The 16624-nt window shown below is 38.7% G+C and overlaps 1 protein-coding gene across 1 annotated transcript; it reads left to right on the top strand.

Moving 5' to 3' along the window:
• The first annotated feature begins 1950 nt into the window (after positions 1 to 1950).
• On the top strand, positions 1951 to 11355 carry si:ch211-234h8.7 (uncharacterized protein LOC561627 homolog). The gene is made up of 6 exons (XM_034711715.1): positions 1951 to 2280; positions 6649 to 6911; positions 7074 to 7217; positions 7352 to 7956; positions 8055 to 8235; positions 8832 to 11355. Exons 2-6 carry the CDS (start codon positions 6689 to 6691, stop codon positions 9236 to 9238), a joined length of 1560 nt encoding a protein of 519 aa, XP_034567606.1. The 5' UTR covers positions 1951 to 2280; positions 6649 to 6688; the 3' UTR covers positions 9239 to 11355.
• The last annotated feature ends 5269 nt before the right edge of the window (positions 11356 to 16624 follow it).

Below are 16624 nucleotides of genomic sequence, written 5' to 3' on the forward strand. Positions count from 1 at the left end.
CACACACACACATGCGCGCACGCACACGCACACACACACACACACACACACACACACACACACACACACACACACACACACACACAAGCTGCTAACTGGAGAGACAGGAGTAACCGGGAGATATAATCAGTGTTTACATTAAGTTATTTACACAACACAGCAGATGGTAGAAGATAGTCTAAAAATAGAACCGAGAATACGTTGTGAAGCTTGATTTGAGTTTTCTCCTGACTGAATCTGTCAGAGAGGAGACAAACATTCAGAAACTAGGTGACTGTGACACAGAAAGACACCCAGCAGCAAGCAAACACACTGAAGACCCCCCTGAAGATTTAAAGCTGCACTAATTGTTTTCATTTTTTACCTTTATTAATAATTCTGCAGATTTTCATCTTAATTTCAATTCATTTCACTCGAGCTTAGAGTCTAAAAAACATGAAAACCAAAACATACTCATTTAACGTAGAAAAAGTAGAATCAATGAGGATAGATTGCTCATACAATTATGTTTTGTTTTTTTTCAAATTCCATAGCACAATAGCACAAGTAAGAATTCAAAGATTAAAGTCAGTATTCTGAGATTATAATCAGAATTCAGAGATTAGAGTTTGAATTCCAAGATTAAAGTCAAAATTAGAGTCCGATTTACGACTTCCGAAGAACTCAGGGATTAAAGTCAGGATTCCAAAATTAGAGTCTGAATTTTTATATTAGAGTCAGAATTCCGAGATCAGAGTCAGAATTCCAAGATTACATCAGAATTCTGAGTTAAAGTAAACATTCCTTGCTATGAGTCAGAATTTCAAGATTAAAGGCAGAAATCTGAGATTAGAATCAGAATTCTAAGATCAAAGTCTGAAAACCTGAGATTAAAGCCAGAAAATCTGAGATTAGAGTCAGAATTCCTGGATAAAAATCAGAATTCCAAGTTAGAGTCAGAATTCTGAGATTAGAGTCTGAATTTTGAGATTAGAGTCAGAATTCCGAGATCAGAGTCAGAATTCCAAGATTACATCAGAATTCTGAGTTAAATTAAAAATTCCTAGATATGAGTCAGAATTTCAAGATTAAAATCAGAAATCTGAGATTAGAGTCAGAATTTCCGGATTACTGTTTGAATTTTGAGATCAGACCTATAAAAGAGTTCCAGGAATAGAATCCGAATTCCAAGATTAAAGTAAAATAAATCTGAGATTAAAGTCAGAAAATCTGAGATTAGAGTCAGAATCCCAAAATTAATGTCAGAATTCTGAGATTACAGTTTGAATTCTGAGATTAAAGTCAGAATTATGATTTAAAAAAAAACATCAGACCTATAAAGAATCCGGGGGCCCATATAATCTTCTGTACCTTACAATATTTTTTTTTTTCAGAGTTTTATTTAGGTTGTACTTAAAGCAAATTTCAGGTTGCAGTTGCTGCCTTTTGCAAATTGCAAAAATTCCATCCAAGTCATTCAGGACCTAAAGTGTACCATATGACTTTTTGGATAAATTCACATTCTTCAAAATGTCTGAAAAAATAAAAAAAATACTAAAATTATTATTTAGTTCTGGTAGATAAGTGGCATCTGTGCTAAAAAAAATATTCAGTTTAATCATAGCCGGTTTCAGAGTAGTTGTTTGTGAAGTCTCCAGTTTGATACTTTGGACCATGATAATTGGACACATGGCTCAGATCTGTCCTGGTTTAAAGGGTGCTTTAAAGTAGGTTCATTTAGTCATTGACTTCTACGAAGAGAACCAGACTACTTGTTTCTAACCAGTGGAGTCCCCCCTGTTAAGATCTGGTAAGAATAAAAGGATGCATTTTAAAGCCCCTCTTGGTCCACTTGTGTACAGTCTGTTCTGCAGAGTGAGGATGCTGAGGGCAGGGTGGGCATTAGGACCCAGCAGCCTGGGAGCTCAGTGCCCTTCTGACGGTCTGCAGGCAGACGTGCGAGCAGAAACGCTCCGGTGCTGAGGCAGGAGGCAGGAGGAGGGACGGATCTCAGCAGCATCACCCGGTAAGGCGCTCAACAGTTTGTCAGGGCGTGCATTTTGGGACGCTGACATCACTGCTGATGAAAAAAAAATCCAACCTCTGCTGCACAGGTGGGAGTAAATGTAGGACCTATGATAGTTGAACAGGGAGGCGTCTGTCACATCACAGTGACACATTAATATTAATAGTATCGTTTTTATACGTGGGACCCCCTGAAGACATATCGCGTGACTGCCCAGTTTTGATGCACGTTTTGACGCACGATGGGACCAGCCTGACGTCCACGTCGTGACAAAGGTGTGATATTATATGTTTTGTGGGAACAGGTTGTACAAAGGCTCGGCATGTTTAACCGCATGCTGTGTTATACATAGAAGAAATCAGGACAGTCTGTTTCAGTTCATTCAAATCTTTATTTATACCATACTCTTTGTATGTGCCACATTATTCTGGAAAGAAAAATAGAGTAGATAAGAAGTTCTAGTAAAGAAGTATTGTCTTTCTTTAGGTGCAGGATGGAACTGATGAAGAAAAGTTAATTTTCTTTCACTTAATTTGTTTTTCAGGTATATAATGACTTTCCAGTTTATAAGAATGTCTGTAATGCCTTAAATAACTACAATGTACTTTCTGTCTGACTCATGTCCTACAAACGGAGTAGGTCAGATGTCTTTTAACATTACACTAAAACCTCTCTTTATAGATAATGCAATTAAAACACATTAAAACCTTCATTAAGTGATTTAAAAATCTGACTTTGCTTATTTATGAGGCTGTTTTATGCTTTTATGCATGTTAATTTTGAATTAGCTCAGGTAACTGCTAGCAACTCCCACCAGTAACTCCAAAAAAGCCACGCCCCTAACTGTGGGCTAAAAGCTAATATCAGCAGGTGTGTTATATATAAATCCAGCCCAGACAGTTGCCATGAATAAAAAAAGAGCTACAGAGACCAAAACTGCTTTTGTACGAGGCTGTAAACATGTTCATTTCTGATGTGAAGTTGGACATTTTAACATGGAGCTCTATGGGGACTGACTGGTTTTTGGAGACAGCCTCTTGTGGACACTCAAGATACTGCAGTTTAAGCATTTCCACCTCTGTTTAATTTTTCCATCCCAGAGTTTAAGCTCGATTGAGAAAGTATTTTATTGTAAAGAGTACATGGCTTAAAGCTCCACTGGCTCTAACCCATAGACTGTATAAAATATGGACATAGTGTCCGTGATGTCACCCATCTGTTCCTGAGCACTGTTTTGAAGCCAATCGGCGGCGGCAGCCATATTGGAAATGAGGAAAATCAAGAGTGTGACGTACAGGGGCGGAGTTTGAGCCTCTTAGCCAACAGCTATGTGTTCCCTACCGGGAGTCAAGTCAATCATGTCCTTATTTGGGCAAAAAGTCATTATCTTAATATCTTCTGAACCATCACCTTAGAAAAATATTCAACCCCCGTACAGTGTGTGCCGATAGAGAAATTAGCTACGTAGGGCCAAGCCGTTTTTTGAACCAGGCTGTAAACATGTTTATTAATGCTGCAAAGATCGTCTTTTTTGAATTGGTGTCTATGTGGTTTCTGCACCCAGCCTCAAGCAAACACTCTATGAATTGGAGTTTATGACACTTCCGCATGGGCTTCATAGTTTGAGACCGGAGGATGCTGCTTGCTCTAACCCAGTTAATTTCTGCTTTAAAGTTTGACATCTGATGTAGCACTCTGAACGGAGCTCAGTTTTGGGACCAGCCTCTGGTGGCCACTCAAAGAACGGCAGCTTTTGGCACCTATGTGTGAACTTCAGGATTTAGCCCTGGAGGTTGCGACTTCTTTTAAACCCTTTTTCAACATACGCTGAAATAAGTTGCCATTTTTTAAAGTGTTTTGCCATCTGTTACTACAACCATGACTTGGGCACTTTGCTACTTTAAAGTTAGTATTTGAACTTGGGACTGAATGGATATTGACTCACTTTTGGAACCAGTCAAGTGGCCAGTTTAGGAACTTCTATTTTTGGCACTTCTCTGTCATTGTTATATCACTGATGTCATTAATGCAACCTTAATTGTTCCCTCATTTCAGCTCAATGTTTATAGAATTCAACACTTGTATTATTTTTAATTATTAATGTGAGAGTTTTTGAGGACTTTGGGTCATGACTGTCCGCTTTAACAAATCTGTGTGTACCTGTATTGCTTTCTGATGAGCAGAGCTGCGTGAGTTTATGATTCCTTTTTGGCACAGAATGTTTCTTTAAGGATGTGTCTGACTGCCAAGGATACCCAGAAGGCGTTTATTTGTTATGAAAGCTGATGTTAAAGTCACAACAATAATCCTCACAGTGACTTCAGGATATTTTCAGATACACTGACTGTGTAATAATGCAGCATATTTCCCTGTGGACTCACACAGACGCTAATGGTCAATAGGTTTTTTTTAGGCCAGTCACGTCAGCATGGGGCTGGAATTATTGTGTTACCCGGAGACACTGGATTCCTGACTGGTTTTTGGCTTGAGCCCAGGCCGCATTTTTACCACAGGTTATATATCAGCTGATGGAGCCTCTGACGTGTCTTTACGGTCCAGTTGCTGGATATTTTTAGTGCTTTTATTTGTAGAAATGTAAATAGAGAAACATGTCTCATTAGACTCAAGAATATAAACAAACAGACCACCATCCTGACCACTGTCCTTTGCATGATTCATGCACATGACTACAGATACAGAGATGATGCTCTTTGCTGTAGTGCTAATGTGTTGTGTGATGGTAGAGAGAGACACGGTGGTTCTATAAATCAGGGGGCCAACAGGGGCCTGTTACAAAGCATGATGGGACACAGTTTATCTTCTGTTAACACCGGTTAGTTACTGCTGCTTGTAAATACTCCCAGGCTGGAGATGAAGAGGGAAACTGTTGCAGTCAGTTTGTAGTACGGGCTGTATGTTTAATATGGATAATATCTTTGAATTTGACTGATTGTATGACTTCATTTCTTCTGTCTGACTCATTTTTATTGTACGGCACATTTTAAGGTTTTTTCTCCACCTTTATTTTGAAATATTTTTCATGATTCAAGAAAAGAAAAACTAACATGATAAATTGATTTGAAAGAAAAGCTGATGACAACGTTATCATTTTTTGTTATGCACTTAAATGCACCAAATAAATAAAGTAGCCTTGCAACAGTTGGGCAGAAGGGATTGACAGTTTTAGGGTGGAGTCATTGCAACAGCTTCACATTGTTAGCGATCTCTGCACTAAATGTAAATCTACTGTAAGTAAGGTTCGGTCAGGCCTGTGCTGCAGCCATACTGTGTCTGTGAGCGTGGTGTGGGAAGATGAGGGTGGGGCAGAGGGACTGGCAATGTGGTCTTTAGCAGTAAACCACATTATAGGATTGAGGTCAGGTTCCAGACTTAGTCAAGAGCATCCTACTCTCACCTTACTTCCTCATATGTTACATCCTCTCTAAGTGTCCCGATGTATTGTCATAAACTTTTGTACACTCAGTTAGGACAAAACACCCTAATATTTCTCAGACAGTCATATATTAAAGGCTTCTCCAGTCCTCATGCGGTGTCCTCAACTCCATACTGAATGTGAACTTCTCTTTTGCTTTCCCATATTCTGTTTTAGAGCTAAATGGGCGAACAATGGGATGCTTTAACAAAATAATTTTGAATGAATACTTATATGGCTCATGCTGCTATCTGAGCTTAATAGTGTATTTGTTTAGTTGCTGTTTTAAATGAGTGTACCGGAGTCTTTAACGGTCCCATAATGATCTCATAACATGTCCTAGTTGTCTTATATAGGAAGGTTTTGAATTCAGTGACAACAAACATAGGATCTGCAGCCTCTCAGTTTCTAACTTCCTTATCCATGCAGAGATCTAGAGGGCGGGGCTGCTATGATAATGAGGTGCTGCGCTGATTGGATGCCTGAAGTTTGTCTCTGAGGGGTGAGAGAGAAGACTGGTGTAGATGGATGCTGAGGCAGAAAAACACCAAAACAAATATGGCAAGAACTGGAGCCAATACCAAGCCATATGTTTTTTTTTTATAATCAGTAAACATTGTCCCTTATGCCAGAATCTTGCAAAGATATACAGTAACTAAAGATATTTTATTCTTTATCGCTCCTTGAAAACATTAAAAGGTGCATAAGACACATCTTGAGCATTTTGCATTCAAGGAAGCACCACCTCAGATTTTACTGAATCTCTCTTAAGATGACAAGTTCTCCAAGTTAATGTAACTCGCTCATTCAGTAAGTGAGCAGTAGATTGTTGAGGCAGTGCTTCTATCCTCCAGCGTTAGAGGACCTGGGAGGGGGTTGTAGCACATATTAACATTATCGGCTGATATGCATCCAATCATTATCTGAAACTGTATCCTCCCTAATGTTCCATTTTTACAGGAAACAAGTAAATGTGTGTCATCAAACACACCCTGCTCACTCAAATGCATTCTCTGTTGATTCCAGTAAATGATAATTATATGACAGATGATTTAGTAATGATCAAGTGTAACTGTAATTCTGCATGATTTAACTTTCTTCCATTTGGGAGCAGTCTAATTGCTGGTGGTCTGTTTTAATGTTGTAGAAGTGAATTAAATGTACATTCAGATAAACTCTATTTAACTGTTTGTTGTTGTTTTTCCACCAGCTTCTCTGCCTGCCTCCATTAAAGACAGCCCCAGTGCATAATGGGAGGCGTGGCAGTGGACTCCGGTCCTGGAGGGGTGAAGGCTCCAGATGGAGGGTGGGGCTGGGCGGTGCTGTCTGGGTGTTTTGTCATCACAGGTTTCTCCTACGCCTTCCCCAAAGCAGTCAGCGTCTTCTTCAAAGAGCTGATCAGAGAGTTTGGGGTCGGGTACAGCGATACGGCGTGGATCTCCTCCATCCTCCTCGCCATGCTCTACGGCACAGGTGGGTGCATAAATGTGTAGGACATTCATTATAATACAGGTGCAAGAGGTGGTATGGTGGCCCTGAAGGTCAAAGTACAATGACATTTAGAAAATCATAACATTTGAAGAAGCCAAACGTATCAGAAACGCACGGCCTGACTGAGTGTGAATCTCTCTGCAGGTCCTCTGTGCAGCGTGCTGGTGAACCGGTTCGGATGTCGACCAGTGATGATGGTCGGCGGACTCTTCGCTTCTCTGGGAATGATCCTGGCTTCTTTCTCCACCAGCATCATCCACATCTACCTCACTACAGGTGTCATCACAGGTAGGCTGCCTGAGTCTCGATCCCCTTATTCTTAAAGAAAGTCCTTTTAATCCTGCATTGGCTGTACAAAAACAGCTCTTAAATCACACACTCATTTAAAGAAGTACCAATAAGCTGTCTTACCTCTACTGCAGGCCTGGGTTTGGCCCTGAACTTCCAGCCTTCTCTCATTATGCTGAACCGTTACTTTAGTGAGAAGCGTCCTCTGGCTAACGGACTCTCAGCAGCAGGAAGTCCTGTGGCCCTGTGCTGCCTTTCACCTCTGGGACAAGTACTCCAGTACCAGTACGGCTGGAGGGGGGGCTTCCTCATCCTGGGTGGTCTCCTGTTGAACTGTTGTGTGTGTGGAGCCCTGATGAAACCTCTGGAACCCCCAAAGACACTCCAACTAAAGGACCAGGAGCAGGGTGAAGATGAAACAGAGAAGAAGAAGGAGAAGCCCAAACTGCTGGACTTCTCTGTGTTTAAAGACACTGGGTTTGTCATCTACACGGTGGCGGCGTCCATCATGGTGCTGGGGCTGTTTGTGCCCCCGGTGTTTGTCGTGAGCTATGCTAAGGAGATGGGGAATGAAGACACCAAATCAGCTCTGCTGCTCACCATCCTCGGCTTCATTGACATTTTTGCACGGCCGACATGTGGTGTGATCGCCGGGCTGAAGTGGGTCCGGCCTCGATGTGTCTACCTCTTCAGCTTTGCTTTGATCTTCAATGGAACCACTGACCTGATCGGATCACAGGTGGGTTAATGTTCTCTCTGACAGGACTTAAAGGGAAACAACATTTGTTAAACACCTAAACATGTTTCTGTCTTCCTTACTGTCTTTTTTGCATCCAGGCAACAGACTACACATCGCTTGTTGTGTTCTGCATCTTCTTCGGCATCTCGTACGGCATGGTGGGTGCTCTGCAGTTTGAGGTCCTCATGACGATTGTTGGTACTGAGAAGTTTTCCAGCGCCATCGGCCTGGTCCTGATGATGGAGGCCATCGCTGTGCTGGTGGGGCCACCTAGTGCAGGTCAGATATCACAAAAACTATAAGATAAAAATGTTGGACTGAAGAACCCAGCTTATTCAAATATTTTTTTGCATACAGTTAGCTTTCTTGATTTTTATACTCTAGTGGTAATACTGATAAAAAGCAGGGTGACAATTATGTCCTTACAATGAACATCTTCTAAGTGGAAGCAAAACTCATTCACTTTCTGAAATAAGCATTGTTTGAAAAGTTTTATCTGCTTGAGAATTATCCAGAATTAGAAATCCTATATTTCTATCTGGGATTATATGATCTAACTTGCTTCTGTCCCGGTTTTTCAAAGAAAATGTGGAATGGACCAGCCTGATACAAATGCAAACTTGTAAAGATAACCAAATCCAGATTACCAGTGCCCTGAATGGGACTACAAACAATAATACACAAAAATACACACAAACTGAACCCTTTTACTCATATTTACGCAATTCAGTAACTGTGCGGTAATGAATTTCTGCCATTACTACGCCTTTGTGCATACACACACACACAGATTCTACATTTATATGTAAACTGAGAACTGTGTGAAATCCAATTCATTTCTTTCTATTTACCTGTTTCCCCATTTTCTGTTTTAGGGCGGCTCCTTGACGCCACCAAGAACTACATGTACATCTTCCTGCTGGCAGGGAGCGAGGTGGTCCTTTCCGCCGTGGTTCTGGCTACCTGTAATTTCCTTTTCATCAAAAAGAAGTCTCCAACACCTGCAGACAAACTCCAGAACATCGCAGTGACAGAAGACACCAAGACAGAGGCATGGAGCGAACCTGCAGACACAACTGACGAAGAAGAGAAAGGAGCAAAAGAGGAGCAAGAGAAGGAGACAAAGAAGGATGATAGGAAGGAAAAAGAGGGGACAGACGAGGAGACAGAGGAGGTAGTCAGGCCAGAGAGTATCACAGTGGACTCACAGGAGGTGGAAAAGTTTCTGAAAGAGACACAACAAAATGGTCACACAGCATCCAGTCCTGAAACGTGTCTGTGAGCACACAGGATGAAGGACACTGGACGAGTGTAGACTTTTGTTTTTTATCCCAACAGCAGGATGGAGAGTGCTTCATGGTGTTCTGAGAAGAATCTTATTGGGAGATTTGTTCATTAATAGGTGTTTGATGCAGACTTTGAGTCGGTAGTTTGCAGGAGGCTTATTGGTGTCACTGTCAAATGCAATAGTAAGAGAGGAGTTAGCAATATCTTATCACTAAATGTTTTAAATGTGGTGGTTATAAGCAAATATATGCAGAACAAAATTGCTTGTGCGCAGGAACAAAGAGTTTTATTTTGATGTAGCCACCAGCAAATGATGACAAGGGATCATTTTGAGAATGTTCTGCATTTTTAGCACCAATAAATCCAATGAAAGACCAAAAGGAGAGAAAGATTGGCTTCAAGCTAACTTATGTGCTATTAACATAACGTGGTTTGTAAACGCTTGAAAAACAAACAAATATTAAACCATCAATTAATGTATTAACTATCAATTTTTAAACTATGTCTATGTTATGGTGTGGTTATAGTTGAAATATTTTAAAAGCTGTGATAGCAAAAGCTTTATGTGATGAGGTTTAGGTTAGCAATCATAGGTCTTTAGAGCTGAAAATATCCTTTGTGGAAAGATACTAAAAGAAAGATAGTTAGTACATTTGCTAACATTACAGCTAGCCAAAAAACGCTAGCTAATGGTATTGATATTTGACATTTTCACAAGCTACTGCCATTGCTAGCTAATGTTTGCTAATATTTCATCTAACATCAATGGGCTACTAGCTAACATTGTTAATGTTGTTGCTAGCTTACATTGTAGCTAGCTAACATCAATGCTTATTTTACCTCTCAAAATAAATCTTGAAACTAACCAAACTGAATTGTTAACAGTGGCAGCATGCTAGCATACTACTAATGCTAGAAAAGAGTTATAAGCTCAAAAATTTTAAGTTTATTTTAAAAATCTGTGATGTACTTGGAGCATAGAGTGAGGATGAAAAAACACGGTGATACCACTGGAGGTACAGAGATTTATGGACCATATCAAATCTGTAAATAATCCTCAACATCAGAGGACACACAGATGAACTAGTGAGGATGAAAGGATTTGGATGGGTCAGATAGTCCTGTGAGATGCACTTATGTCTTACTTTTGGTCTTTTAATCAGATTTATTGATTAATAGAATCATGCCAGCAATACCCTTTAAAACAAGACACTGCTTATTCATTACAACCTGTTAAACGTTGTGTAGGTGAGAACATCTTTCTATAAATGCTTTAAATGGTTTGTTTTTCATGTGAAAAGCTTGTCATGCATTGCACATCCACTCACTGTCTATGTGTGGTTAAGCAAAAGTGTCAGTACTTTTTGTGATGTCAGTTCAGTGGGATTTGGTTTATGTTTGTCAGTATTAAATGGTAAAGATATTTTAATGCTTGTGCACTTGTGCTTCCCATTCCCAAAATACTCCTCCCAACAGATTGTTTAAAGGTGACATATTATGCTCTTTTTCATCAAAATATATTGGTCTAAGAGGTCCCCAAAACATGTCTTTAAAGTATATTCTCCTAAGTTTCTTGCTAGCACCAGGTTAGCACACGTGTGTAGGGAATGAAAAACCGTTACAGACCGGAACACATTGTGACGTACGACATTCACGAAAATTGGATCGGCTCGTTTCAGCACACATTCACAGAAAGGTGGAGAAATCAATACAGGAGCAGAATGGATTTTTTTCATTTTCGGGGGGTTTGTAGACATGCTAGTGACACATATTTCAGGCAGAGAACCATTAAAAAGTTGTTCAATACATGTTAAAACTGATGTTTGTTCAGGGTCCAGCTAACTTTGCATTTCAATGGCACTTTGCTCTAAATTAGTTGAGATATCAAGCTTATGCAAATCAGAAATTTGTATTCCTTGCAAACATCACATTGTTCACACTGTTGAGTTAGATCTGTATAGAAAGGATCAACTTGTTGAGTTATAGTGAGTCATATAGTAAAAGTGATAAAGTGGCGTAAAAACAGTTTATGATGAAAAATCCTGCTTCGTAATGTCTGCACTGGTCCTGTGTTTCTGTGAAACAAAATATTAAAGAAAACTTGGTTTATTAAAAACTTGGCTCGTTGTCCTGTTTCACAAAATTGCAACCAGAAATGTATTCAAAGTCAATCAACTGGGTTTTACTTGTCACACACTCATAACCAGTCAAAGAAAACAAGAAAGAAAACAGCTAAGAAGTGAGTAAACAAGTTGTTTTATAGGCTATAGTCTGCACTGATTACAACTCTTTTTCATGGATTCTCCAGATGTGGTACTGTCACATCTGGCCAGCTTGATTTCTCTAGCTGACTTCTTCAAAGTTGCCACATCACGACACTCTTACACCTGAGGAATGTTAAGATTAGCTTCTGAATATCAATCAATCAACCAACCAACCAATCAATCAATCAATCAATCAATCAATCAATCAATCAATCAATCAATCAATCAATCAATCAATCAATCAATCAATCAGCCTTTATTTATAAAGCGCTTTTCATACAATGACATTATAAGACAAAGTGCTGTCAAGCAGCAACCTCCAGTCTCAAACGATGAAGCCCATGCGGAAGTGTTATAAACTGCAATTCATCGAAAATCCGCTTGAGGCTGGCTGCAGAAACACCGGAAACCACATAGACATGAATGGGGAAAAAGGCGATCTTTGCAGCATTAATAAACATGTTTACAGCCTGGTTCAAAACACGGCTTGGCTAAAGTAGCTAATTTCTCTATCTTTTTGGGTCTACTCATGCTACTAGTTGTTTATGAGCGCAGCTCAAACACATTGTGAGGAAACTGTTTTAGTTTCATCTCACATTGGAAGCCCTGTGTGGGAACCCACAACATCAGACTGAAAAGTCGCAGCCCTTTCTATCACACCACACGGCACCTTTTGCAAAAGTAAGTTCACCTAAGCAGCCCTATAGTGCGATTGAAAGGGCTCTTGCCTTTCACACTGATAGTTGTGGTTTCAAATCCCATTAAGGGCTTACAATGAGAGGTGAAAATGAATCATTTTCCTCACAATGTGGTTGAGCTATGGTTTTGAAAAACTCCAAAAAAGTGGTTGAATGAAAAGACCTAAAAAGGCAATCACTTCTAGGAACCTCTGTGGTGTTGTGGATATGACCGTCACCTTTCCATGCAAGGATCCTGGGCTCACATCCCTGACATGGACTGCCCATTGGACATGGAATTAAGACACTTTACTCTTGCTGTTATAATAACTGTGCTTTTGAAGTACAATATACAAATGGTAGAATGAAAAAGAGCTGCAAAAGTAGGCTTATCTAAGCAGCCCTGTAGGGTGATGGAAAGTGTTCCTTCCTTTCACTCTGATGGTTGTGTGTTCAAATCCCAGTATGGGCTTCTAATGTGAGGCGAAATGAAACAGATTCCTCACTGTGTGGTTGAGCTGTGCTTTCGTACAACTACAACAAACGAAAAGACAGAGAAAAGCAATGGCTGCCAGGCAGTTGGGGTGATGTATAAGAAGGATGCTTTGCAGCAGATCCTTTGGGGTTCAAATCCCAGTGACTTTATGAAGACATTTGTGAATACTTTTTTTGGTAGGGAATTTATTCCCAGATTTTCACAATTTTCCCTCACTATTAGCACTGCCCTCGTTAAACGAGGGGTAAAGTTAAAATGAAAAGAAATAATTTATTGGACAGCTCTCTCTCTCTCTCTCTCTCTCTCTCTCTCTCTCTCTCCTCTCTCTCTCTCCTCTCTCTCTCTCTCTCCTCTCTCTCTCTCTCTCTCTCTCTCTCTCTCTCTCTCTCTCTGTCTTTCTCTGTTTGCTGGCAGAGGATTTGCAAGAAAATGGCACCAAACATGACACAACAGCTGTGTGATGAGTAACCATGGTGATGGAGGATTTCCACAGTAATTGTAAGTGGGAATATATGTGAAGTGACGGCTCAGGAAAAAAGGCCATGAGATCTTTATTTCATCATTTAATAGAGAAGCCAGACGGTCTGTTAAACCATCTATTGATAGAAAAACAGCCTTTTTAATGTTCCTTAATGACTGATCATAAAACAGGATGTTTGGCATTCACTTTCAAACATTACATATATTTTTTAGAAATGTATTCAGCTGAATGAAAGGTCACTTCTGAGCCTGAGGAGCCAAGTCATGTGATTATATCTAAGGTATTTAAATAATCAGAATTATCACTGTTATAACTCAGACTGTTAAAATGGGGCAACATCACTGCTGAGCAACGAAGCACATATTCCATTTAAATGTCACTGACATCAGCTGAATCAAGACTGAACTTTCATTTAGTCACCTTTTGTCTGTTTGAATATGATGAATCTGCAGCAGCCTTGAAGGAAATACTTCAGAAATCACACACATAAAAAAAAAAGATAAAATAGTTACTCATTTTATAACACACTTTGTTTAATATTTTTGAATGCTCTGAAAAGTTTATTTAGTTTTCCTTTTAAATGTTTCTTAAACGTTTTTTTTTTAATAATGCGTATGTTTTTTTTGTCTGTTATAAAGATATACTTGTTTTTAAATGGAAATATTCCTTTCATTTTAATAATTCAAGTTACCACATGGCTGTGCAATATTGTATAGCTATTGACTTGTCCTTCTTATTCATTCTTTTTTCTCCATTCAAGAACAGAACAAAAACCAAATAACCCCCAGAACTTTTTAAGCCTCGTCAATAGATGACACAGTAAGTAATTATTTTAGAGTTAGATAAGATCAATTCTGCTATTTTATATTACCTTCGTTTATATATATATATATATATATTTGTATTATTATTTATTTTATGATCATTATGATTATTCAAATTTTTTTTTTATGTTTTTTTTTTTTAAGAAACCTTTATTGAAGGTGTTGGATAACATGTTTTATGTGAAAGTTGCATGATAATAATAATAATAATAATAATAATAATAATAATAATAATAATAATAATAATAATAATAATAAATTTATTTAAAAACAAATGTTTACAAAGTGTTTGAACAAACAAAGCAGGGTTCAAATAACAAATTTTGAATGAGAGGGAGGAGGAACTTTAACAATGCAACACAAAGTGCAACACAAGAGGTTAAGAGGAATACACGTCAATTAAACAGAATGAAGTGGTGGGACAGTAGACCAGTAAATTGTTGTTGAGGGGTTTTTCAAGGATGAATATATAAAATAAATGAATACAAATAAATCAATAAAAACTGATAAGTAAATAAAAGCATTAAAAGGACAATAAAAGAGGTTTTCAGAGTAAGAGAACGACATCACATCGGAAAAATTAGAAGAAGTGTTCAGGATAAATTAGGAACATTAAATAAATGAAAAAAATAAAAATAGAGAGAGCTGGGCGAGATCCTACATATGGAAAAGCTTAGATTCAAGTTTGCAGGAAGGGTGAGAGTGTTTTATAAGGCGTGGGGACCAGTGCTGAGACATTTAAGGGGTCTGGGGGAGAATGTCGGTGTGCGATGAGAGATTAAGAATAACCCTGGAATACTGTTGGCTGTGTGTTCCACGTGTTTCACTCTGTCATTTAATGACTTGAATTTTCTTTATATTTATTTTTACCCTCTAACATGAGTCTTGATTTTACTTCTTTTTTTTTTTTGCTGCCCATTATTATGTACAAAAATCCGCTAAATAATATTCATTATTATTAATATGATTGTATGTTCTTTTAGGCCGCTGTTATTTTATTGTATGAAAATAGAAAAATACGATTGATTCTGTTTGTCAATATGGACTGTATACAATGATATTGTGCAAAAAAATGTTCTTAAATGATTGTTTTTTTTAATTTAAACAAGAAATCATCAAATACAATTTAAATCAATGAATTAGTTGGATAATAATTAAAAATGACAATAAAATATAAGTAAAGTTAAACACACTACAATGCTTTTAATAAAATAGAATAAATTACATGATTATTTTTTGTTTTTTGTTTTCCTTTAGCATGTTGAAGTGTGGAAGGTATATATACAGTTGAAACCAGAAGTTTACATACACTGTATAAAAAGACACATTTTTCACTGTATGACATCAATTCAGACTAAACGTTTCTTGTTTTAAGTCAGTTAAGATTACCAAAATTATTTCTATCTGCTAAATGTCAGAATAATGAGAGAGATCATTTATTAGAGGTTTTAGTATTCATTTCTTCAAAGTCAAAAGTTAACATACATTTCCCTAGTATTTGGTTGCATTGCCTTTAAACTGGATGACTTGGGTCAAACGTTTTGGGTAATCTTCCACAAGCCTCTGACGATGGTTTCCTGGAATTTTGTCCTAATCCTCCTGACAGAACTGGTGTAACTGAATCAGGTTTGTAGGCTGTCTTGCTCGCATACACCTTTTCAGATCTGCCCACAAATTTTCTATGGGATTGTGATGGCCACTCCAAAACATTGACTTTGTTTTCCTTTAGCCACTTTGTTACTAATTTGGCAGTATGCTTAGGGTCATTGTCCATTTGAAAGACACATTTGTGCCCAAACTTTAACTTCCTGGCTGATGTCTTGAGATGTTGCTTCAATATTTTCACATAATGTTCTTTCTTCATGATGCCATCTATTTTGTGAAGTGCACCAGTCCCTCCTGCAGCAAAACCCCCCCACAACATGATGCTGTCACCCCCATACTTCACAGTTGGGATGGTGTTCTCAGGCTTGCAAGCTTACCCCTTTTTCTTCCAAATGTATCGATGGTCATTATGGCCAAACAGTTCAGTTTTTGTTTCATCAGACCACAGAACATTTCTCCAAAAATGAAGGTATTTGTCCCTGTGTGCATTTGCAAACTGTAATCTGGCCTTTTTATGTTGCTTTTTGAGTAATGGCTTCTTCCTTGCTGAGTGGCCTTTCAGCCCATGTCGGTACAGGACTTGTTTGACTGTGGACAATGACAGTTTCTCTCCAGCTTCAGCCAGCATATTAACAAGGTCTTCTGCTTTTGTTCTGGGGTTGATACACACATTTTGCACCAATAAACGTGCTTCATCTCTGGGACACAGAAGCCGTCTCCTTCCTGAATGGTATGATGCCTGGAAATTCCCATGGTGTTTATACTTGCGTATAATTGTTTGCACAGATGAACGTGGCACCTTCAGCCATCTGTAAATTGTACCTAAGGATGAACCAGAGTTGTGGAGGTCGACAATTCTCTTCCTGATATCTTGGCTGATTTTGTTTGATTTTCCCATGATGTCTCACAAGGAAGCAGTGTGTTTGAGTTGTGCCTATAAAATACATCCACAGGTGTGCCTCCAGTTAACTCAGTTGTTGTCAATAAACCTATTAAAAGCTTCCAATGCCATGACACCATCATCTGGGCTTTCC

This window comes from Notolabrus celidotus, chromosome 20 (genome assembly GCF_009762535.1).
Source record: "Notolabrus celidotus isolate fNotCel1 chromosome 20, fNotCel1.pri, whole genome shotgun sequence".
In the NCBI taxonomy this organism is placed as follows: domain Eukaryota; kingdom Metazoa; phylum Chordata; class Actinopteri; order Labriformes; family Labridae; genus Notolabrus; species Notolabrus celidotus.

What these genes read in the sequence shown, in the direction of transcription:
- si:ch211-234h8.7 (XM_034711715.1), top strand. Translation starts at nt 6,689, where the DNA reads ATGGGAGGCGTGGCAGTGGACTCCGGTCCTGGAGGGGTGAAGGCTCCA. An exon ending in CACTACAGGTGTCATCACAG is followed by an intron (nt 7,218 to 7,351) that starts GTAGGCTGCCTG and finishes CCTCTACTGCAG; the next exon opens with GCCTGGGTTTGGCCCTGAAC. An exon ending in GGTGGGGCCACCTAGTGCAG is followed by an intron (nt 8,236 to 8,831) that starts GTCAGATATCAC and finishes TTTCTGTTTTAG; the next exon opens with GGCGGCTCCTTGACGCCACC.